General features: G+C 40.8%; 1 protein-coding gene across 2 annotated transcripts in view; it reads right to left on the bottom strand.

The window, feature by feature from the left end:
• Positions 1 to 9,546: 9,546 nt before the first annotated feature.
• Positions 9,547 to 24,625, bottom strand: part of LOC133091245 (zinc finger protein 709-like) — a 56,742-nt gene continuing 41,663 nt past the window's right edge. Inside the window, exons 3-6 of one of the 2 annotated variants that reach the window (XM_061190312.1) lie at positions 19,577 to 19,653; positions 12,966 to 13,092; positions 12,701 to 12,761; positions 9,547 to 12,294 (exon numbers count right to left, since the gene is read on the bottom strand). In XM_061190312.1, the coding sequence (XP_061046295.1) occupies positions 10,308 to 12,294; positions 12,701 to 12,761; positions 12,966 to 13,092; positions 19,577 to 19,579 (2,178 nt within the window). In that variant the 5' untranslated portion in view covers positions 19,580 to 19,653 and the 3' untranslated portion in view covers positions 9,547 to 10,307. The remainder of the gene's footprint in view (positions 12,295 to 12,700; positions 12,762 to 12,965; positions 13,093 to 19,576; positions 19,654 to 24,625) is intronic. The other variant, XM_061190313.1, reaches the window with a different exon arrangement.

Here is a 24,625-nt window from a genome sequence, read left to right as displayed (position 1 = left end):
GTATGGTATCCATCACCCCCCAGGTCTCACCTGCGCACTGAGGTCGCTCCGGTCCACCTCACAGGCCGTCCCCACCGAGCCCTTGATCGCTGTCCCCTACTTGAACTTCCACTGATGGGGAGAGAGGCGGCCTCCAGACCTCGGACCCCAGGTTTCCCAGCAACAGAGAGAGCACTTTCTGGGACCCTGGAAAGCACTGAAAGCTGTTGCAAGAGCAGGTGGGGACATGGCTCGGCCCATTTCTGCCTCTCGAGAAACCTGGAGCTTGTCCTCCGATTAAGGAGGAGGCACCACCTCCTGCGCCTGCGCACTTAAGGGATCCCGGGCGTTTCGCGCGTCTTATTTGGAGACAGTGTCGCGTTGCATTCTAGAGTTTTGGGAAGCAAAGGGGCCTCAGCGGCGGAGGGTCTGGCTGAGATCACCATTTCCCACAGGCCACGGGTCAGGAGTTCTGCAGAGATTTTCCTGCACCAGGAAAGGGTAGACACCAGCCTCAGCAGCAGAGCGCCAACTCTCGGTGGAGGCAGATACTGAGGTGAGGAAGCCGCGCGTGGTCGGTGCATACGCTGCCTAAAGCACAGGGTGGTATGTGCCAGAGAACAAAGGGAGGGTGGTTTGCTGACAGTGGGGTCTGCCTGAGTGATTACTAGAGTTAGGGCAAGGCAGGGTGTCCCTTTTTGACATTATTGTTTTGAGACTATTGTGGAACTGTGCTTGTTGGTGCAACGCTGTTTGTTGTTTATGTGACAACGGGGAATATTGTGTTCGAGGGCGCTGAGCCTCATGACATGGGTTCTGGGTTTGTCACTGCTTCACCTCACAGTCACCTGGAGTTACAACAAAGAAAACTGCCAGAGTGAGACAGTGTTGCATTTAAACGTGTTTACTGGTAAGCAGGCACAGAGTATGCTAGAGATGGGAAATATAAGCTGAAAATGGTCTCAATACCGGCTCTGGGAACACGTGATGTTGATGCCCAAGGATTAGATTAGGACACACCCAGCCATATTCCACTTGGGGAGGTCTGTTACATGCACCTTTGTGTCAGGGCACAGCATTGCCAAGATATGACCCGAGAAACCTGGAGTCAACTCAGAGGTGGACTCCGAGAGCTCTATCACTTTCTCACCAGTTATGTGAATGACAGCGAGAGCAGATGTAGCCCTGGAGCGTGTTTCCTAAATCAGATTTGGTACCAAGAAAAGTCCTGTTGTGGCCCATGTCCTTTCCTAGTCCTTCCATTCTTCTGAAGAAGGATCCCAGAGGGTAGAAGACATTGTGAAACATGTAAAAATCAAGGTTTCGGAGAGTTTAACATTTTCCTAGCATGTGAAAGCGTTTTTGTTGCTTTCTATTAGTTATTAAGTAGTATATACTGTTGGGGCCAAAATGTGCCTCAATTTTATATTGAGTAATTTGGATTTTTTTTTTTTTTTTGCCACACCATGCGGCATGCGGATCTTCCCCAGCCAGGGATCGAACCTGTGCCCCCTGCATTGGGAGCAGGGAGTCTTAACCACTGGACCACGAGGGAAGTCCTAATTTGAATTAAAGTTACTTAAGAAATGGATAAGGGCTTCCCGGGTGGCATAGTGGTTAAGAATCCGCCTGCCAATGCCGGGGACATGGGTTCGAGCCCTGGTCTGGGAAGATCCCGCATGCCGCGGAGCAACTAAGCCCGTGTGCCACAACTACTGAGCCTGCGCTCTAGAGCCCGCAAGCCACAACTACTGAGCCCACGTGCCACAACTGCTGAAGCCTGCAGGCCTAGAGCCCGTGCTCCGCAACGAGAAGCCACCACAATGAGAAGCCCGCGCACCACGACGAAGAGTAGCCCCCGCTCGTGCACAACCGGCCCCCCCACACAGCAACAAAGACCCAACACAGCCAAAAATAAAAAATTAATTATTTAATTTTAAAAAAAGAAAAAAGAAAAAAGAAATGGATAACGCAAGAGAGATACTCTGACTCTTCCTGAAAGCAGGAAAGAAATCTCTTACGTGAAGGGTCTACTGCTTGCATCTGGAGGTAGCAGGATACCCTTATGGCCCAAGATAGAGAATTCTGGTGAAGAAGCTTATAGAAATGAACCCCGTTACTTCTTTAATTCACTACCCCAAGCCCAAACTCTGTTTAGATTCTTCACTAATTGGGCACCCAAAACCTAAGTTTCTTTGTCTTGTCAATTCCACCCAAGTTTATTATCTCTGTCTAAAAAGTATAAAAGCTGCCTGCTTTGGCCACTTCTTAGGTACCATTTCTATGGGACGTCCATGCGCATGAATTAAAATGTTTTTTCTCATGTTAATCTGTCTGCTATCAATTTTATTATTAGTTTAGCCACAAGAACTCAACACAGGTAGAGGGAGAAATTTCCCCCTCCTAACAATATATATACTATGTTAAGTGTAGTTGTTAGTTTTCACAAATGTATAGTTATACCACCATCAAGATGGAGGACACGGTCACCCCAAAAGAACACTCTCCTGTTTGTACTGAACCCTTCCCACCCTTAACCACTGATCTGTTTTAGCTTCCTATACCTTTGCCTTTTCCAGAATGTCATACAAATTGACCAGCATATTGCCTTGAGTCCTGATGGAAAATTTGACTCTGTATCTGTAAAACTGCATATTTATACAAACTTTGTGTTCTTCTGAGTTTGCGATTTTTGACATTGCCCAAAAGAGTGGCACATATTATGCTTTGAAAACTGAGAGATTTCATTGTTATCAGCTATATGAATTAAGGTAAGACCCCATGCTTAACTTTCTTCATTTGTATGTGGGAGGAATGATGGGGACAGATCAAATGAGATACTAATAATTGTAAAGTCACATGTCAACACTGCTAAGAAAGCATAAATTAGTACTGAAAAATAAGGGGAGCAAGTCTGAACTTCCACTGCTGTCTAATGAAACCAAACTGTCACCTTTTACCCTACCTTCCATAACATGCGCTGAAAGTGTAAACACGGATATGATCCCTGAAAACAGAAAAAAAATGAGCTTTGAGGGCTTTGTGCATAAACCTCCCAGCTACTCCTCTTATAAGAAGGCATAGAAAATATCCTAGTTTGAGGATGTCAAATATACCTCTTTTCCCACTCCATTCAGATATTACTCAAAATGATACCTCTGATTGCAGCTTACCTCAGTTACTCCTTGGATAATTGCCCTCTAAACAGCCATAGCTATTTTTGGTGTTTCAACCAGGAAATCATATTGGACTTGCACAGATATCACTCTACTCATAGGAAAATGCATGATGAGCTACAGTTGTGCACATGACCTTTACTCAAACCCAAAGGAACTCGAAAGTTTCATGGGGTACAAATTGTGTCCTTCAGTCTGAATAGCAGCAAAATGATAATGCCAAATCAAAAGGCAATTTCAGTTCCCTTCAAGTGCTAATCAGAAACATAAATACTATGAAAACTGATAGCCAAAAGCAATGGGGAAACTCACATCCCAGATACCCATGTCCAAACTCATGATCAAACAGCACATGCACTAAAACTTTTAACTATGGCTAAAATGAAGATGAACCATGTCTATACCAACCATTGCTGCTAATCCCAAAAATGCAGGACTGAAGTATTGTTTACATCCACATCCAAGCAGTTCCTCAGTATTTTAAGATGTTAGATGGTGGAAAAATGATCAGTGGTGACATCCTCACTCACTGAGGCCACTACCCTCCATAAAAAAGATATACAACATACCCTGCCTTCCCTATCATCTCACCTGTCATCCTTTCCTTTCCTTTCACACACTTACATTCTTTTATAAAAGCAAAGGTTTCTTATTTAACCATCTCTCTTTTCCCACAAAAATATAAGCACCCAGAAGTTCAAGAACTTCTTTTATACTTCCATATCCAGAGCCTAGAGTGCCTGGAAAATTTTTGCTAAACTGGATATGTTTTTAGTCTACACTGCCTGGCATATGAGGGATGTTGAAAAATTAGCATCAAGAGATTAGTCTCTGAGCAAGAAGGTTTCACTGGACCAGGTATCCTGACTTTTTCCCTTGCTTGGTTTGTGTTCTCTGAAAATTTGTAAGCTTCATTTGACTCATAAAGGAAATAACAAAAGAGAATCTAATTTGCTGAGGAGTTTGTCATTACAAATACATATTTTAAGTGTGTACTTACTTCTTTTAAAATCATCCAGTACACTGCAGGAAATATTTCAGTATTTAGACAAGAAAGGCAAAACCTGTTCCAGATGACTGGGAGCTGGCCTCACGCTCCCCAAAAGGCCTAGATATATCCTGTTGAAGAGAAAAATGTGACACACATCCAACATCAGACAAAGCTACTCTGTGACCATGATGGATCAAAACGAAAACAAAGACATTCTATAACCGTATCTCTATAAATAATAAAAGAGAACAGATTCTAAAGTTTTTGTTTTGTTTTGTTTTTTGTTTTTTCTGGCCACACCAGAAAAACAGGATCTTAGTTGCAGCTTGCAGGATCTTAGTTCCCCAACCAGGGACTGAACCGGGGCCCTCGGCAGTGAAAGTGCGGAGTCATAACCACTGGACTGCCAGGGAATTCCCTAAAGATTTTAAATGACCAAAATTCCCCTCTTCTCACTAATGATCGGTACTTCTTAAAAATTAACTTCAGCATCATGCCATTCTTTCTGCCTTGTTAGATAATAACTATTATGATTACCCATGACAGAATTTAGCTCACTTCCTCACAGCATCCAATGTAGAATAACGTCTTGCTTCCTTGAATAGCAATCAAATCATCTAACACAAGTCAAAATCCAATAGGAAGTCCTCAAGTGCACTGCTGCTGTTACACCCCACATTTTGTGATCATTCCTATTATGAGAACTCATTACACCCCTCCTTCTCCTTGACAACAGACGTGATCATGGTGGTCTTGGCAAAAGGGGACAGAAAACACCATGATTTAAGTGCTTGGTGTTATGAATGAATAAGAAACTAGTCTCATGACAGAAATTATAATAAAAGAATAAAAAATAAAAAGTGCCTGAGGTAAAAATACCTGCCCTTGTATGCACAATAATATTGACTCAATGTATAATGATTAGGTGGAGAAAATTACAAGTTGATCTGAAATTCCATAATTACAATGGGATATTTAATATACCCTCTCAGGAAATGTATTTCCTAGCAGATGAGTGCTTGTTAAACAGCTAATAACATATTTCTAAGAAAAAGCTACAAAAGCACTCATTAGAGAAAATAATGTACATACTTTGAATCATATACAATCAAAGAGAACTGAAAACATATTCAGGGATTACACTCAGATGTGAGTAAAAGGAAACACTGAGAATCTGCCTGATATGAGGAAGGTGCTGATTCTACATGGAAGGACTGGGTCTGAGCAGTCACTGCACAGTGAAGAACAGGAACAAACTCCCAGGTAGTTCTTTTGGACTGCAACACAAAGGGGAATCAGGAGCACAAAGTCAACAGCAGTATCAACAGACCAAGGTGTTATTACAAATTAGAGCTTATATGAATACAGTCTAGAGAACAGTGTTCAGAGGATATTCTCAACCATGACAGTCTAAATTTCTTGCCAGATGGACACAGTGGGCTTGCAGGAAAATCCAAACTGTGCTGAATCTTCCATGTTGAACTTTGGAAAACACTGTGGAAGCCTACAGCTCTGATCAAATGGAAGTCAAACAGTCTGTGATGGTTTTGAGGATATTCTCTTTTTTTCCAGTTTTATTGAGATATAATTGACATACAGCGGTGTATAAATTTAAAGTGTACAGTATGATTTAACTTATATACATCATGAAAGTATTATCACAATAAGGTTAGTGAACATCCTTCATTTCATATAGATACAAAATTTTAAAGAAATAGAAAAAATTTTTTTCCTTTTGATGAGAACTCTTAGGATTTACTCTCTTTAACAACTTTCTCATGTTGTACATTACATCCCTAGTACTAATTATTTTATAACAGAAAGTTTGTACCTTTTGACTGCCTTCCTTCAATTCCCCTCTCCCCCTCACACCTTGCTTCTGGTAATCACAAATCTGATCTCTTTATGAGTTTGTTTTTGAAATATAAATGACCTACAACACTATGTTAGTTCCTGTTACACACCATGGTGTTTTGATATTCCTATACATTTCAATATGATCACTAATATAAGATTACTTACAATCTCTCACCATACAAAGATATAATTATTGACCATATTTCCTACACCGTACATTTCATACCTGTGACTCATTTTGCAACTCTAAGTTGCACCTCTTAGTCTCCCTAACCTATTTCTTTCCTCCCCTACCTCTTCCCCCTCTGCCAACTACCTGTTTGACCCAGTATCTGTAACTCTGTTTCTATTTTGCTATGTTTGTTCATTTGTTTTGTTTTTTAGATGCCAAAAGTAAGTGAGATTATACAGTATTTGTCTTTCTCTGTCAGACTTATTTCACTTAGGATAATACCTTCTAGGCCCATCCACAATGTTGCAAATGGCAAAATTTCATTCTTTTTTAAGGTTGAGTAACATTCCATTATACATATTATAAATATATATAATAATATATATATATATGGATTAGATTGGTCCTTTTGGGACTGTAATTCCTGAACCTGGATGTCTGTTTCTTACCAGGTTAGGGAAGTTCTTGGCTATTATGTCTTCAAATATGTTTTCTGCCCATTTTCTCTCCTTTCTTTCTGGGACTCCTATAATGAGAATGTTAGTATGCTTGTTGTTGTCTCAGAAGTCTCTTAAACTGTCATTTAAAAAAAATTCTTTTTCCTTATTTCCTGTTCAGATTGAGTGATTTCCACTACTCTGTCTTCCAGTTTGCTGATTCATTCCTCTGTATCATCTAATCTACTACTGATTCTTTCTAGTTTATTTAAAAATATCACTTACTGTATTCTTCAACTGTTTGGTTCTTTGTATTTTAAAAATTTTTATTAAAAATGACTAATTTCTCACTCTGTTCACCCATTCTTCTCCCAAGTTCTTTGAGCATCTTTATGATCATTACCTTGAACAAGCAGATTGCTTATTTCTGCTTCCTTAGTTCTACTTCTGGGGTTTTATCTTGTTCCTTGTTTGGAACATATTCCTGTCACCTCACTTTGCCTAATTTGCTTTTTAAATTTCTATGTATTTGGCACATTGCTTGTTTCCAGACCTTGGAAAAGTGGCCTTTTGTAGGAGACGTCCTATGTGTGCCAGCAGTGCTCTCTCCTCTGGACACCAGAGCTATATGCTCTAGGTGTGCCCCCTATGTGGGTCCTTCTCATGTAGCGGGCTGACTAGGCGTGGCTGGCCCTTGGTCCAGTTGGTTGCCAGGTCCTGCCTTGTGCAGAGGTTGCTGACTGTTGGTAGGCAGGGTCAGGACATGAGGTGGCTGGCTATAGAGCCCCAGGGGGTCCGAGGGCCAGTGCTGGCCCACTGGTGGGTGGAGCTAGTTTCCAGGGTGGGAGGTCATGGGCCCGGGACCCCCGAATCTAGTGTCAGCCTGGTGGTGACTGGGGCCAAATCCCACAGTGGCTGGCTGAAGGGTCCAAGGGGTCTTAGAGCTGGTGGGTGGGGCTGAGGCTCAGGGGATCCTGGGGTTAATGCCAGCTCACTGATGGGTGGAGCCAGATCCTGAGGTCTTTGGCTGCAGTAAGCTGGGGGTCTCAGAGTTGGTGTCAGACCACTGGTGAGCAGGGCTTATTTCTGTCACAGACGGCTACAAGGTCTGGGGTGTCCCAAAGCTGGTACTGGCCCGCTGGTGAATGGGGCTGGATCCCGGTGTAGGTCCACTTGTATATGGGGTTGGGCCCCAACAGCTGGCTGTGGGGCCTCAGGGGTCCCAGGGCCAGTGCCAGGGCAACTGGGGGCTCAACGTGTCTTAAGGCAGCTGGCCATATGGTGGGTGGGGCTGTGTCCCCACCTGGCTAGCTGCTTGGCCTGAGGTATCCCAATACTGGTGCCAACAGGCTGGTGGATAGTGCAGGTCTCTTGTGCTAATAAGCTAGAAGAACGATTCCAAAACCACACTTGTCAGCACCAGTATCCTTGTGGTAGAATGAGCTCCCCCAAAGGGCTGTCACAGTGTCTATGACCCGAGAGTAAGCATCAGTTGCCTCCTGCTTCTCCAGGAGTCTCTCCAAGATCAGCAGGTGGGTCAAACCTAGGCTCCTTTCAAATTACTGCTTTTGCTCTGGATTTTGGAGCACATGAGATGTTATGTGTGTCCCTGAAGGGTGGAGTCTCTATTTCCTACAGCCCTCTGACTCTCCTGAAAGTAAGCCCCGCTGGTCTTCAAAGCCAAATGTTCTGGGGGCTTGTCTTTCCAGTGCAGGGCCCCTAGGCTGGGGAGCAAGATGTGGGGTTTGGACCCCCTTGCTCCTTGGGACAACTTCTGCAATTGTAATCATCCTCCTGTTTGTGGGTAATGGGTCTTGACTGTAACATTTCTCCATACTTCCTACTGGTCTCGTTGTGGGTCCTTCTTCCTATCTTTACTTGTAGAAGATCTTTTCTGCTACTGTTCAGGTCTTTCTCATCAATAGTTGCTTGGTAAACAGTTGTAATTTTGGTGTGCCCATGGGAGGAGGTGAGCTCAGGGTCTTCTTACTCCACCATCTTGGACTCTCTTCAGTTTTGAGGACATTCCTGACTGGCAGAGCAAAAAATGAGGAAAATGAGCTGGAAGCAAGTGTCTGCAAAGGCCCTATGCTTCTTTTGTGTCTCTTTCCGTACAGGTGGCTCCAAAATCTACCTAATCCTATTTCACATCTGCATTTCAAGTTACCTGCAAATTAGGCTTTGGTGAATTCTAACATGGGACCATAAAAGCAACAGTCTAGAAAACGTAGTTCACAACATTACTCACATTGACATAACAGAGTCAAAAAGGGTCATCTCCAACTCTAAATTTTATTGTCCTCTCACAGGTCTCTCTTAATGCAAATTCCATAGCCCAAATCCCAGTCAGAAGGAATGACAAATAACAAAGGACAAAAGATGAAAACAATAATTCACATGAGAGTATATGATGAACTTTGCATACTTACAAATATAATGCCAACTCATTGTTAGCAAAGAAATGGAATAAAGCTCTTCAGGCCAATGAAAAATTAGTTTTCTCTTAAGAAATAAAGGTGGAATATGTATATAACGTATAAGGGATGTTGAGTACTTGCCGCAGCAGGCCAGTACAATAAACAAACAAGTACCAAAGTGTCATTTTTCAGTGTTCCCTTATTTGCAGAAAAATATTATATAAAAATTAAACCCACTTACATATTAGAAATACACTTCAATTCACCCATGGATCAAAGAGTCTTCAAAATAAAAACAAAAATTTTACTGAGTAAAGGATAAAATTACCTATTAAACTTAGGAACGACTGCCTACAGGGTACCTACAGAATTATCTTACCTCAATATTTACTTGCAAAAGTAAGTACTACTCCATACTACAGAAAATAACTTTAAGAATGTGCCACTGATAAGGACAATATATGTTTAAAGTTTATAACACTTCTTCCATATTGTAACTTTGAGTATTCTACATGAATTAATTTGTACCAGGCTTACCCATATTACTTACATTAACATGAGTTTTTTCCAGTGCAGTTTTCACATGACTACAAAAATATTTGTTTCAACTGAATAGTTTGTTTTACTTTTCAGTTACATGGTATCTATCCAGTGTACATTCTCACATGGTTTTGTAAGGATGTAGGGCAAATGAAGGTTTTCATATATTGTTTACATTTAACAGAATTCTCTCTAGAGTGAGTTCTTTCCCAAGAATATGGGACTGAAGACTTCCCCAATTCCTCACACTTACATGGTGTGCACCATCTTGTGTCCTTAAAATGTTGTGTGATAAAGGCTTTCCAATATTCCTTACGTTCAGTTTCTGGTAAGAGTTCTTTCATGTATTTGAACATAATAGAAATTGCTGAGGGCTTTACCATATAGTTTGCATTCACAGGGTTTCTCTCCAGTGTGAATTCTATTTTTTGTATTCAGAATGAACTGGGAAAATTGAAGGTTCTCCTACATTCCTGACATTCATAGGCCTACTTTCCATTATGAGTGTTTTCATGGTTTTGAACAGAACTGGGACAATCAAAGGCTTTCCTATAATTTTCACATTTGTGTGGTTTCTCTCCAGTGTGAGTTCTTTCATGATTTCATAATGAACTGAAAAAATCGAAGGCCTTCCCACATTCCTTACATTATTAGGTCCATCTCCAGTGTGCTTCACCACATGTCTTGCAAATTCAGTGATAGAACTGAAGGCTTTCCCACTTTCTTACATTCGTAGCGCTACTCTCCAACATGAGTTCTTTCATGGTTTCGTAAAGAACGGAGATGACTGAAGGCTTTGCTACAATTCTTACATTCATACAGTTTCTCTCCAGTGTGAGTTCTTTCATGGTTTCGTAATGAACTGGGACAATCGAAGGCTTTCCCACATTTCTTACATGTATAAGGTCCAACTCCAGTGTGCTTTATCATGTGTAAACGAAATTTTGAGAGAAAAATGAATGCTTTCCCACATTCCTTACATTCATAGGGTTTCTCTCCACTATGAGTTCTTTCATGACTTCGAAGGGAACTGAGATAACTGACGGCTTTACCACATTGTTTACATTGGTAGGGTTTCTCCCCAGTATGACTTCTTTCATGTTTTTGAAGGAAACTGGGATAACTGAAGGCTTTACCACATTCCTTACATGCATGAGGTTTCTCTCCAGTATGAGTTCTTTCATGTCTTCGAAGGGACCTAGGAGTACTGAAGGCTTTACAACATTCCTTACATTCATAAGGTTTTTCTACACTGTGAATCCTTTCATGACTTCGAAAGTAATTGGGACAATCAAAGACTTTCCCACACTCCTTACATTTATAAGGTCCATCTCCAGTGTGCTTCATCACGTGTCTTTGAAATTTGGTGAGAGAACTGAAGGCTTTCCCACATTCTTTACATTCATAAGGTTTCTCTCCACCATGACTTCTTTCATGTTTTCGACAGGAATTTGGACAACTGAAGGCTTTACCACATTTTTTACATTCATAGGGCTTTTCTCCACTGTGTCTCCTTTCATGGCTTTGAAAGGATCTGGGACAACTGAAGGCTTTACCACATTGCCTACACTCATAGGGTTTCTCTCCACTATGACTTTTTTCATGTCTGCGAATGGAAGTGGGCCAACTGAAAGTTTTCCCACATTGTTTACATTTATAAGGCTTCTCTCCTGTGTGAGTCCTTACATGTATTTGAAATGAACTGGGAGTAATGAATGCTTTCTCACATTCTTTACATTTATAAGGTCCATCTCCAGAGTGACTTATCATGTGTGCTCGAAGGCTTGAGAGAAAAATAAAACCTTTTCCACATTCCTTACATTCATAGGGTTTCTCTCCAGTATGATTTCTTTCATGTTTTCGAAGAGAACTGGAATAACTGAATGCTTTACTACATTTTTTACATTCATAGAATTTCTTTCCATCGTGGTTTCTTTCATGGTTTTGTATTCCTATACGGGAAATAAAAGCTTTACCACATTGCTTACATTCATAGGGTTTCTCTCCTGTGTGAGTCCTTTCATGTGTTTGAAAAGTTCGACGATATCTAAAGGTTTTTCCACATTGTTTACATTGATAGGGTTTCTCTCCCATGTGGGTTTTTTCATGTATTTGTAGTGCACTTAAAAAAGTAAAGACTTTCCCACATTCCTTACATTTATAAGGAGCATCTCCGGTGTGTGTTATCATGTGTCTCCGAAAGGTTGTCAGCCACTTAAAGGGTTTCCCACATTCCTTACATTTATAAGGAGTATCTCCAGTGTGCGTTATCATGTGTCTTTGAAAGGTTGTGAGCCACATAAAGGATTTCCCACATTCTTTACATTCATAGGGCTTTTCTCCTGTATGAATCCTTTTATGTGTTTGAAAGGATGTGCGAAAACGAAAAACTTTCCCACATTCCTTACATTTATAGTTCTCCTGTCCACTGTGTTTTCTTTCATGTTTTTCAAAACACTGAAGATAACTGAAGGCTTTACCACATTCCTTACATTTATATGGCTTCTCTTCATATTTCTGATACTCATACAGTTTGTGTCCACTGTGATGGTTGATATGCCTATTAAGGGATGAATGATGCATAAAGACTTTTCCACATGCACTGCATTCATGTAGTTTCACTCCAGTAGTTTTCTTGTTCAGACTGAGTTTTGGAATAAGGTTGAAGTTTCCTGCACATTGACTACCCTCTTTACTTTCACAGAGTCTCTCTACAACATGACGTCTGTAAAAAATGAGAATCACGTTAGTAATGATTTCTTTACCAACAATTTAATATTTATTAGTAGGATATTTGAACTACATTTTTATGATCTATAGCAAAAGTGTAGGTTATCTCCCTTGTCTGAATTGTTTTTAATTGAATATAAGAAATGCCCTGCAAGAAGACTTCACTCTTGGAATTATCAAAACATTGATATTCACATATAGGGCTTGTTAATACTGTTTCCAAGAGAACTATTTTCCAAACACTAAACATCTATGTCACATATTAGAAAGTATTTGGGGGAAACTTTTTCTGAGAATAAACAAATGTGAAGCGGGCATTATGTGTTTAGGTCCCTTCTTTTAAAATTTCATCACATACCAGGACCCTCATATAAGGCACTACTTTCTGTTGTGTGACTTACCTTAGTTTTCTCCCCTGGTTTTTGTACTGATCTTCAATGTCATGATCCTCCCATTTTCCCCCTAAATTGCAGATGCAGAAAAACGATTCCAAAATATTAGAAATTATAGAACAATTATTAGATTCTATATTCATTGTTGGCTGTGACCAGGCCTAGTTTATATACCAACATCCTCCCTTCCACATAGGACATCTTGGAAGACTATCAATGAGCAAAAAACATTTGTTCCCTAATTGACAAAGTAAAGGAAAGCTGTCACCCTTACCTATTGAGGCCAGGTTTCTGAAGGTTTCCCGCATCACATCTCTGTAGAGTTTCTTCTGTGAAGGAATCAGTAAAGCCCACTCCTCCAGGGTGAAATTCACAGCCACATCTTCAAAGGCTACCGAGTCCTAAAATACCCCAAATATGTGTATAGCAGGATGCATAACACTGACAGGACTAGACATCGATACACCATTTTTGTTTTGTTTTGTTTTGTGTTTATTTTTGGCTGTGTTGGGTCTTCATTGCTGCACGTGGGCTTTCTCTAGTTGCAGCAAGCAGGGGCTACTCTTCATTGCAGCGTGCAAGCTTCCCATTGTGGTGGCTTCTCTTGTTGCAGAGCACAGGCTCTAGGCGCGCGGGCTTCAGTAGTTGTGGCACGCGGGCTCTAGAGCGCAGGCTCAGTAGTTGTGGCGCACGGGCTTAGTTGCTCCGTGGCACGTGGGATCTTCCTGGGTCAGGGATCGAACCCGTGTCCCCTGCATTGGGAGGCAGTTTCTTAACCGCTGTGCCACCAGGGAAGCCCTATACACTATTTATATGAAGGTTATGTATGATTCTGTCATATCCAAACATTTATTCTATGACTTGATCATCAGGAACTTACTCTGTCTATACTTCCTCACAAGTTTAGCAGCATAATGAACATGGAAATATTTACTCTGATCACATTACATCTCATTTCTCACTAACAGCAGGGTCCAGAACATGTTGGGAAATGACAGACATGATATACAAATGAAACAAATGTTACCATTTTAAGACCATCAATACCTTGTGAGGAAAAACTCTTTCATCTCCTTCCTTTTTATGTATCATTTATAGCATTTATGAGGCAGAGGGTCAAATCTGCACAAACTTTTATGAATAAGAACATAGTGCTGAACTGGAAGCTTTTTTTTCTACTCCCATCACCAAACAAAAGAGTCCAAGAGAACTGTAAAACTTTTAATAGGACCCAGCTGGCCAATTTGGCCATAAAGTAATCCAGGCCTTTATAAGTAGTCAGATGTAGATGACAGAAAGAAAATATTCTTGTGGGGAAATAGTGCTGTTAACTTGTGTAACATTTACCACAGACTCAGTTTTTCCTTTCTCTTTGTTTGATCTGATGCACTAGAAAGTTAATTGGCGCTTACAGTTAAATGGCGCAGACAGTAGGAAGATAGCATGAAAACACAGACCACAAAATTCCTATACTCATGTGCCTCAGGGCTGCTTAGAGGCATACACAGGCACACAGAGTGAGACAATATGCCAGAAGAGCTCTTTATGGCAGATCTAGAACACAGTGCCCTGTGTCTTTCTAACCTTGAGAAACAGATTAAGAGTTGTAGATTGCAAGTGCATTCACTGAAAATCACAAGGGTTTGATGGTGAATCTGCCCATAAGTATGAAATACACAAAGGATTCAACAGTGCTTTCCTCCTACAGAACATAAAATCTCCATTTTCAAATTGCAGGAGTAAGTTATTTCCTGACCAGCCACTCTAGAGGCTGCCCTGCCAACTTCTCTAATTTCCAAGCTCCCACAAGGTTTACAGGAACATGACAGCTTGACCCCTGGGGATAGGAATCCCTTTGCTGATGACAGCACACATTGCCAATAGTGTATGAAAGGTTTTATTACCTAAATAATTGAGGTATCTGAGGAAAGTAAGGCAGGCCTCTCCAGAGCTTTCAAGAAATGGCTTCACAAGCAAGGAAAGGTAATTGGACTTTTTAAAAACTGAAGTTAGGGGCTGGGTTAGGATGAGGGTTCACACACAAGAGCAGGATCTTAAGAGGATTGAATCTCTTGCCAGTGCCAATGGAAGAAGGACTAAGGCTTTCTGATCACTTTGTATAGATGTGGGTAAAAGGGTAAAGAGGATGAACGAGGTTTTAAAGCAGTCAGCAATCAATCATCAAAAATTGAAGACAGAGACTTACAGGTTCTAATCTGGCATTTAAGGAACTTAGAAGTCATCATTCCTGGCCTCAAAGAAAAAAAATGAAAAAAACTTGAACAAGTCTTCTTAGACCCATCAGAGCATTGAGGTCACAGGCAAAACACTCTCTCTAAAACTGGGAAAGAAGAAATAAAGATGGCATGTAAAAATAAGCACCAGGGACTTCCCTGGTGGTCCAGTGGTTAAGACTTCGCCTTCCAATGCAGGGGGTGTGGGTTTGATCCCTGGTTGGGGAGCTAAGATCCCATATGCCTCGCGGCCAAAAAACCAAAACATAAAAACAGAAATAATATCGTAACAAAATTCAATAAAGACTTTAAAAAATGTCCACATAAAAAAAAAGTAATAATAATAATAATAAATACCAAATACTCTGTTCTTAACAAGGCCTGTACTGAAAACAATATATTTCACCAGAGGCTAACACAAAGCCAAAAAAACAAAAACAAAACAAACAAGACAGAACACAATATCCATGAACTGTAGAGCAATGACAGAAGGTTTAAAATACACAAAATGGGAATATCTAAAAAAAAAAAAAGATACACAGAAAGGAACAGAAAAAATGAGTGAAGTAATAATCATTGAGATTTTCCTAAAATTAATCATAAATGGCATGCTGTGGATCCAAAAAGCTTAAAGAACACTACATGTCAAAAATGCATACCAAGTATATCATATTCTAACTAGAGAAAAATCAAAGAGAAAGAGAATATAGTGAAAAAAAGCCAGAGGGGAAACCCACCTTACTTATAGAGAAAAAAGATTAGAATTAAATCAGACTTCTTTTCAGAAACCATGCAAGCAGGAAGAGAGTAGAGTGAAATATTTAAATTTTTGAAAGAAAAAAACACTCTTCTACTTTTCAAAACCAAAAGCTGGTCCACAGAAAATATTAATTATAATAAAATTGACTGACATCTAGTCAAGATAATGAAGAAGAGAAGGCAAAACATAAATAATATCAGAAATGAAAGGGGGGGGGAAATGAACATAAAAAGATTTGATACAATTCAACATCCATTTATGGTTAACAAACTAATAATAGAAAGGAACTCTCTGTTCTTGAGAAAAACATCTACAGGACACCTGCAGCTAACATCATACTTAGATACAACACCAAAAACAAACAAACAAACAAACAAACCATGAAGGGAAAAAAATGATAAGTCTCACTTTATTAAAAGGAAAATTCCTGTGCTGGGAAAGTGTTAAGAGAATGAAACGACAAGTCACAGACTAGGAGAATGTCTTTGTAACACACATATCTGATAAATGACTGGTATCCAGCATATACATAGAATTCTTGGGGACTTCCCTAGTGGCGCAGTGGATAAGACTCTGTGCTCCCAATGCAGGGGGCCCGAGTTCGATCCCTGGTCAGGGCACTAGATCCCAAATGCATGCCACAACTAAGAGTTTGCATGCCACAACTAAGGAGCCCGTGTACTGCAACTAAGGAGCTCTGGAGCCACAACTAAGGAGACCTGGAGCCACAACTAAGAAGCCCATGTGCCACAACTAAGGAGCCCATGAGCTGCAACTAAGACCCAGTGCAACCAAATAATTCTTTAAAAACCCCAAAACAAAATATATATATAATTCTTAAAACTCAACAGTAAGAAGACAAACAACTCAATTAAAAATGGGGAAAAGATCTGAACAGACACCACACCAAACAAGATATACAGATGGGAAATAAGCAATATGAAAACATGCTCAACAAATGTCTTTGGGAAATTACAAAAAAACCAACGATATGTCACTACACACTTATTAAATGGCTAAATTCAAAACACTCAGAACACCAGCTATTAGTGAAGATGTGAAGCTGCTGGTAATCATTCCTTGGTGGTGGGAATGAAATTTGGTATGCCTACATTGGAAGATAAGAATTTTCCATGAATACTTAATATACTCTTATACATATAGTAAGATCCAGCAATCACATTCCTTGGTAGAGACCTAAATTAGTGGAAACCTTAAGTACACACAAAAGCCTAAACATGAATGTTTCTAGGTGTTTTATTCATAATGGGCAAGAGTTAGAGTTAAGCATGATGTCCTTCAAGAGTCCAATGGATAAACAATCAGTGTCATTCCCACTGTAATAAGATGAAATAGTGTTCAGCGAAAAAATGAAATGAGGTATCAAGCCATGAAAACACATGAAGCAATCTTAAAGGTACATTGCTAAGTGAAAGAAGCCAATCTGACAAGGCAACACAAGATTCCAAGTATATGACATTCCGGAAAAGACATTATTATGAGCCAGAAAAAGATCTTTGGTTCTGAAGGATTTGGGGGGTTGAAGGGAGAGATGAATGAATAGATGAAGCATAAGGGACTTTGAGGGAAGTGAAACTACTCTATAGGATAGAGAAATGATGGATACGTGTCAATAAACATTTACCAAAACCCATAGATCCTATAACACAAAGAGTCATTGATAATAAAAACTGTGGACTTTAATGCATCACTATTGGTTCAGTAATTGTTATAAATGTACTGCGGTAATACAAGATGTATAAAACAGTGCAAACTGTGTGGATGCAGAGGGGTTATGTGGGAACTACTAAGGAAAAGAATTACAGGACCACAATATTCAAGAGATAAAGGAATCCAAAGGAAAGAAAAGCAAATATTTGAATCAGCTGAGATAAGTACACTGCTTCCCTACCGTTCAAAACGAAAATCCACATTCAGAAAGTTAAATACATTCTTAAAATTGTGGTCCAGACACTCCCAACTGAGATAGAACCCCTAGAAGTGAGTCAGTCCCTGGTGAAGAAGGGTAGGGACCCAAAATTAACTCGGGCAGCTGCACATACTCTTCTCTTGCCTGGCCACGTGCGAGCCCTTCCTCCCCCAGGCTTCCATTCTCACAAGTGAGGAATTTCTCAGCAGGTTCCGACCCAAATGGACTCCCAAATTCATAAACCCTTTGTCAAGGAGACAGAACACCAACCTCCACAGACTTTCCTGTGCGCAAATTACACTGAATGCGCCAACATTATGGATGCAACACTTAGGCATACATCTGCACCTGAAGAAACCACTATTACAACTGCAGAAAGAAATCACCGAATCTCCTCCACCTCCCCAGGTGCACTTGAACCCCCACCTTTCCAGGGCTCTGTACCTTCTCTCAGCATAAAGGCTCCTTCTGTAGTGGGTGTGAGCAAGTGGGAAACCTACAAGGAGAGGTTCCCCAGGAAGAACCAATTGGCCTTCACTTCTACCTCTCTGCGCACGCTCAGAGAGGGCCTTGGTTTGGCTCACCCACCACAGGCCATACTCAACACTGGAGTTACTTGGCACCACTATTACATTTTAATGACACAAACACACTGACCAATCCAGCAAATTCACTGACTCAGTGTTTATGTGGAAAGGAGGAAAGAAAACTGGAACGCACTTTATTAGTTCAACCAGAAAATCCCAAATATATATTCCTTTCAGCAAAGATGTCAGTTAATTATTATTTCATGGCAAGACTTGTTTTGTAATTAATCAATCATACTTGAACACTTCTGGTCTGCAAGTCTAAACCCTGGAATTTCATTTGAAATCATCCAAAAGTAATGAACAGCCCTCTGAAACAACTACAGTCAGGGTAAGAGGGAGTGAAACCAGTATCTTAAGTGAAATGCAATACTGGAACCTTTTTTTTCACCCCTGAAATTCACCTCTTTTTTCGCCTCTTTGGAAATGTTTTATGCTATCTTTCAAGCCTATTGATTAAATTAAAATGTATTTACCCCTACTGAAAACGGACACTTAAATAAAGCAATAAATCTTTTCAGGTCAACAAAAGCAGGGAGGGGCAAGGCTGACAGAACAGATCACCCAGGAAAGTTTCATAAAGGAACCTCCAACCAAAGGATTTTCCGTAGGATGTCTGGGCCCAGGAAAGATCCTGGGACAAGAGGCACAAGGATTTCATACAACATAGTTCCAGGCGGTCATTCTCGGCTTTCCTCTCATGTAAAATACACACAAAAAAATAAAGCTTTCAAAAACAGCCCATCCGTGGCTCTACTTAAGAAGGATAAACAATTAAAATATTCAGGCTATTTGAAATGCACCACGGCGGACAAACAGTAGAATATGCTGTGAATCAGAGAGAGGAAGCTGGCGTTTGGGAACGCGAAAGGGATTTGGAAATTTAGGGATTTATCGCCAACCCTAGGAAGAGCTACGCTGGTAAAACAGGGTTGTGGATTTGAGACCCCGCTCCCCCCAAATATGAAAAACTCAAGAGAAAACGTGTCGCGCTGGGGAGAAAGGAGGGAATGGGGACCTCACACACCACAGCTCCTCCCACGCATAAAGCCCAGACCCCGAGTCTAACGACCCTCCCGCGGTCACCGCACAACGTGGGGGAGACGCGAGGCTGCGGGCGCAGAGCTGCGCAAAGAGGCTCCGGGGTCAGGGCCGACGTCGCCGCGCACCAAGGGACGGGACAGGACGGCCGGCCCCGCCCCGCCCCCACGCTGCGAGCCGGAGCGGACTGAGGTCCGAGCGGCGCCCCGGGTGGACTCGGGCCAGCGGACTCCGAAGTTGTCCGCGGGGAGGCCCGGGTCCAGCCATGGCCGCTTCCGGCCGGTTCCCACCAGCCCCTCCTCTCCGTCTCCACACCCAGGGAAGTACACTCACCATTTCTAGGTTTCCGGGGTCTCCCTGAATCCTTCCTACGACTCCCACGACCCGTGTAGATCACAGCAAAACAGAGCCTGCGGCAGAGAAAAAAGGCCACTGGGGGATGATGAGCACCCCGGAGCAAAGCCAGAGCGATTACCTACGGCCCTTCCGTTGAGGGGCGTCACCCCACCCACCGGCCCCAGCGACCTCCGTGATTGGACAGTTCCCAAGGCCGCGCCCCCTCGTGGCTGAGTGACAGCGAGGCGGGAAGGCGCGCGGCTCAGGCGAAGCGGCTTCAGCCGTTGGTGGTAACAAGTCCCCGCGGGAATATTTGAATTTAAACAGAGCTTATTCCTGTCCTAAGGCTGACTCTGTAGTCTTCCCGCAGCTTGGTCGGAACACGAGGTCACAGGTGTGCACAGGGAATTCCTCATTCAGTTTGAAGATGAAGCAAGTATAGACAAGAGGGCGCCCAGACCAGGACAAACTGCAGCAAGAGGGCTTGGTGTAACTGGAACTGTGACCCTTGTTTAGAAACGTAGCCACTTCAGTGTGACATCACTATCTGTAATAAAGAGTCAGGCTCCATTTTAATCTTTGTAATTTGACAGCCTTAAGCCTTCTACCCATCTCTTCCCCACCCCCACTCATTTGAGAAGAATCCCAGAGCGCTTGGCTCTCTCTGGTGGGGAGTTTGAACCCCGCAGTCCTAGCTGTGGGAAGGGACTCTTCTCTAAGCAGAGGGTGTGAGATGTGTCATTAAACTATCAGGTTTCATTAAATTCACATTTTACACTGGAAGGAAATTTATTTTAGATCAATGTTAGCTTGTGTCCCTAGAGAATTTTGAAATGTAAAAAGCTATAAGATCCTTAAGGCAACTGAATTCCTATTTTCACTAAAATAACAAAACAACAATAACAAACCGTAATGTAAATATGAGATGCACCTGGAAACTCTTCTACCCCTCCAAGCTCTACTTAAAGGTATAATTGACTAATACAGTGGTCTAATTTGAGGATGACAATACGATGATTTGAGATACTTATACTGTATTGTATAAATGAAATTTGCTAAGAGAGTGGATCTTAAGAGTTCTCAACACACACACACACACACACACACACACACACATACACGATAACAATTTGAGGTGATGGATGTGTTAAATAACCTGGAAACTCTAAGATGTCTAAGAGCCTGAATTGCTTGCATTGCAAAACTCTTAATGCATTTATCCACTTATTTGAACGCTTTATTGAGATACAACACACATACTATACAATGGACCCTTTAATGTCTATAACTCACTGGTTTTCAGTGAAACCAAATTCCCCTAAAACAAAGTTCCCTTACTGGGTTTATGATTAATCTCTTTACTCAAAACTTTATTCCCTTTCTCATCCCCTCTGACCTAATCAACTAGAGTCAAATTGCTGTTGTAGATAACATCGTTAATGTACTAAAATTGCTATTACAGATATCATCATTAACGTACAAACAGAGGTTGTTTCTCCAGGGCAATATAAGCTAACAGACCTCCAAGCCATGGACCACCTGGGCTGGGAATCATAAACGAGAGACATCCTGACTCCTGAAATTATCATTAAGAAATGTCACAGAAGTGTCACAAGATGATGATTAATCCCAGCCTCTTTGTTCTTCCCCTTTAAAAAACCCTTAACTCAAAGACCAAGCTGGAGTGGATCTGAGACTTGTCTCCCACTCCCTTGCTTGGCACCCTGCAAATAAACCCTTACTTTGCTGCAAACACCCACTGTCAGAGCTTTCTGTGCTGTGGGCACATGAGCCCTTGTTCATAGCATCAGTATATTCACAGGTAGATGCAATAATCACCACTACAGCCAATTTCTGAACATTTTCCTCACCTTAAAAAGGAACTCCTCTGCTCTCTTCTATTCCCTAGTGGGAACAAATTAAGCAGCTATCTATCCAGTGATTTATATACAGGAAGGGTCTCTGGGGAAAAAAGAATGCAGGTGACCAAGTGTAATCTCCTTGTAAATATACTGAAAACTGAGCTCTTGGTAAATAGACTAATAAACTTTGATAGAGACGAGTCCTCACCAAAAGAATACTTTTATTAGGACATTTCTGGTTTAGTATTTTTATGGTAAATAAATCATAATCACAGATTTATAGAAGAGCATGACTACTTAGAAAATGCCACATAAACTACTCAACTGAGTGTAAAATGGAAATTTATAGTAACCTGAGTTAAATCAATCACATTTTCACTCTGGAACCTGGGCTCAAGGAACACACAAAAAAAGTTGACAATGAGATATAATTTCCCTGATCACTTGACTTAAAATTGCAACTCACTGCCGAACCCATTTCTGATTCACCCTAGTCTTCTCTAGTATTTTTCATAATGCTCACGATTTCCTTATGTAGTATGTAATTTATTCTTCATTGTTTATTGTTTATTGCCTTTCTCTCTTCATTGGAATATAAGATGCATGAATAAAGGAATCTATTCTTGCTTCATTGATTTATACTAAACCCTTCAATAGTGACAAGTGTGCAAAAAAGTGTTAACTGAATGCAGACTGGAGCTACTATGGATCATGTACAAAATGAAGCTATGGGAATTCAGATTGGGGTTAAGAGATTGCGTTTGTATGAATTATAGAAGTTAAGAAGGAGAGAGAGGGCTTCCCTGGTGGCGCAGTGGTTAAGAATCCATCTGCCAATGCAGGGGACACGGCCTCGAGCCCTGGTCCGGGAAGATCCCACATGCAACGGAGCAACTAAGCCCATGCGCCACAACTACTGAGCCTGTGCTCTAGAGCCCGCGAGTCACAACTACTGACGCCCGCATGCCTACAGCCTGTGCTTCCCAACAAGAGAAGCCACCGCAATGAGAAGCCTGCGCACCGCAACGAAGAGTAGCCCCCACTCACCACAACTAGAGAAAGCCCGTGCACAGCAATGAAGACCCAACACAGCCAAAAATAAATAAATAAAATAAATAAATTTAAAAAAAAAACCAAACCTCTATGAAGAAGGAGGCGGGAGGAAGACAAGAAAAGAGATAAGAGAATATGAAAGAAAAGGAAAAAGGAATTGATGGGAATGAGGAAAAGGAGAGGAAAGAGTAAAGAAGAGTATAGGATTAACTCATCTCTAGAGATCTTTTAGTTCTTGTCCTTATAATCATTGGTTGTTTATCTTCTTGGATCTCTAAGGAATTCTCTAAGAGACCCCTATACGTAACTACACTAAACCACATATTTCCCAAACATTTAAAAAGTGGATTTCCAGTTCCTGACACACAAAAAACTCTCATGAGAAAGAATGAGTTCCCTGAAATCTACTACAAAATATTTTAATCTAATTCAATAGTAACATGAACAATAATCACAGTAAAATCATTTTGATGACAAACAAAAGTGTTCTCGTTTTTCTTTAAAATGAATGAAACCTTTTCTTTAAAATGAATGAATCTTTCTTTAAAGGTTGCATTCAAATTTTTATAAATCTGATACTTTTGGAGATAGGTGTATTTTTAAAATTTCCAATAAAACTATGAAAATATAATTGAGAACACTAGTTCCTTGGTAACACATTACTTCTAGTCCACAATAGCTATAATTAGAGTTGACTGTTCTCCTTTTGACCTTGCAGAAACAATAAATGTTAATGAGGCACTCATTTTTTTGTGGAGTTGTTCAGCAAACAAACAAACAAACAAAACAAAAAAAACCATTAAAAATTCACCTGCTAACATCTGTGGTACCCACAGACTTTACACAGAGAGCTGAATGCTTTACTCTCAATGATGCACAAAATATTCCTATGTTGACAAAATATAATCTTGTAGCTCCAACACCTTGTTATTAAAAACAAGATAATAAAAAGATTAAAAAAAAAAACCTCCTCTGCTCTTTAGCTATCACTCCCAATGTTCCCAATTTCTTCCTCCAGTCCCCATGCCTAGACAACCACTAATCTTTGTATCTATATAGATTTCCCTACTCAAGGCTTTCAAATGAATGGAATTATATAATATATGGTCTTTGCGATTGACTTCACTCACTTAGCATGATTTTTTCAAGGTACTCCCATGTTGTAGCATGTATCAACACTTCATTTGTGTTTACGGCCAAATAATATTCCACTGGATGAATAAAACCCATTGCATTTATCTATTCATCCATTAATGTACATTTGGAATTTTTCTATCTTTGGCTACTATGAATAATGCTGCTATACAATTCATGTACAGGGACTTCCCTGGTGGTGCAGGGGTTAAGAATCCACCTGCCAATGCAGGGGACACGGGTTCCAGCCCTGGTCCAGGAAGATCCCACATGCCACAGAGCAACTAAGCCCGTGCGCCACAACTACTGAGCCTGCACTCTAGAGCCCACGAGCCACAACTACTGAAGCCCGTGTGCCTACAGCCCATGCTACACAACAAGAGAAGCCACTGCAATGAGAAGCCTGTGCACCGCAAAGAAGAGTAGCCTCCCGCTAGCCACAACTAGAGAAAGCCCGTGCACAGCAATGAAGACCCAACACAGCCAAAAATAAATAAATTTATTAAAAAAATAAAAATAAATAAAATTCATGGGAGACGCAAGAGGGAGGGGATATGGGGATATATGTATACGTATAGCTGATTCACTTTGTTATACAGCAGAAAGTAACACAACATTGTAAAGCAATTATACTCCAATAAAGATGTTAAAAAAAAAATTCATGTACAAGTTTTTGTTTGAACATGTGTTGTTATTTCACTTGGGCATATAGGTAGAGAGAAATTGATGGATTATATGGTAATTCTAGGTTTAATATTTGAGGAACTGCCAGACTGTTTTCCAAAGTGACTGCACCATTTTTTATTTGCACCACCCAGTTATGAGGGTTCCAGTTTCTCCATATATCCTCAACAACATTTGTTATGATTCTAGCTTTTTGATTCTAGCCATCCTAGTGGCTATGAAGTGATATTAGTGTCTTTTTTTTTTTCCTTTTTTTTTGGCCATACCACGCAGCATGCGGGATCTTAGTTCCCCAACCAGGGATTAAACATGC

The sequence above is a fragment of the Eubalaena glacialis genome, chromosome 4, assembly GCF_028564815.1.
Source record: "Eubalaena glacialis isolate mEubGla1 chromosome 4, mEubGla1.1.hap2.+ XY, whole genome shotgun sequence".
In the NCBI taxonomy this organism is placed as follows: Eukaryota; Metazoa; Chordata; class Mammalia; order Artiodactyla; family Balaenidae; genus Eubalaena; species Eubalaena glacialis.
Note: the sequence above shows the minus strand (reverse complement) of the source record. Positions and strands in the feature narration are given on the sequence as shown.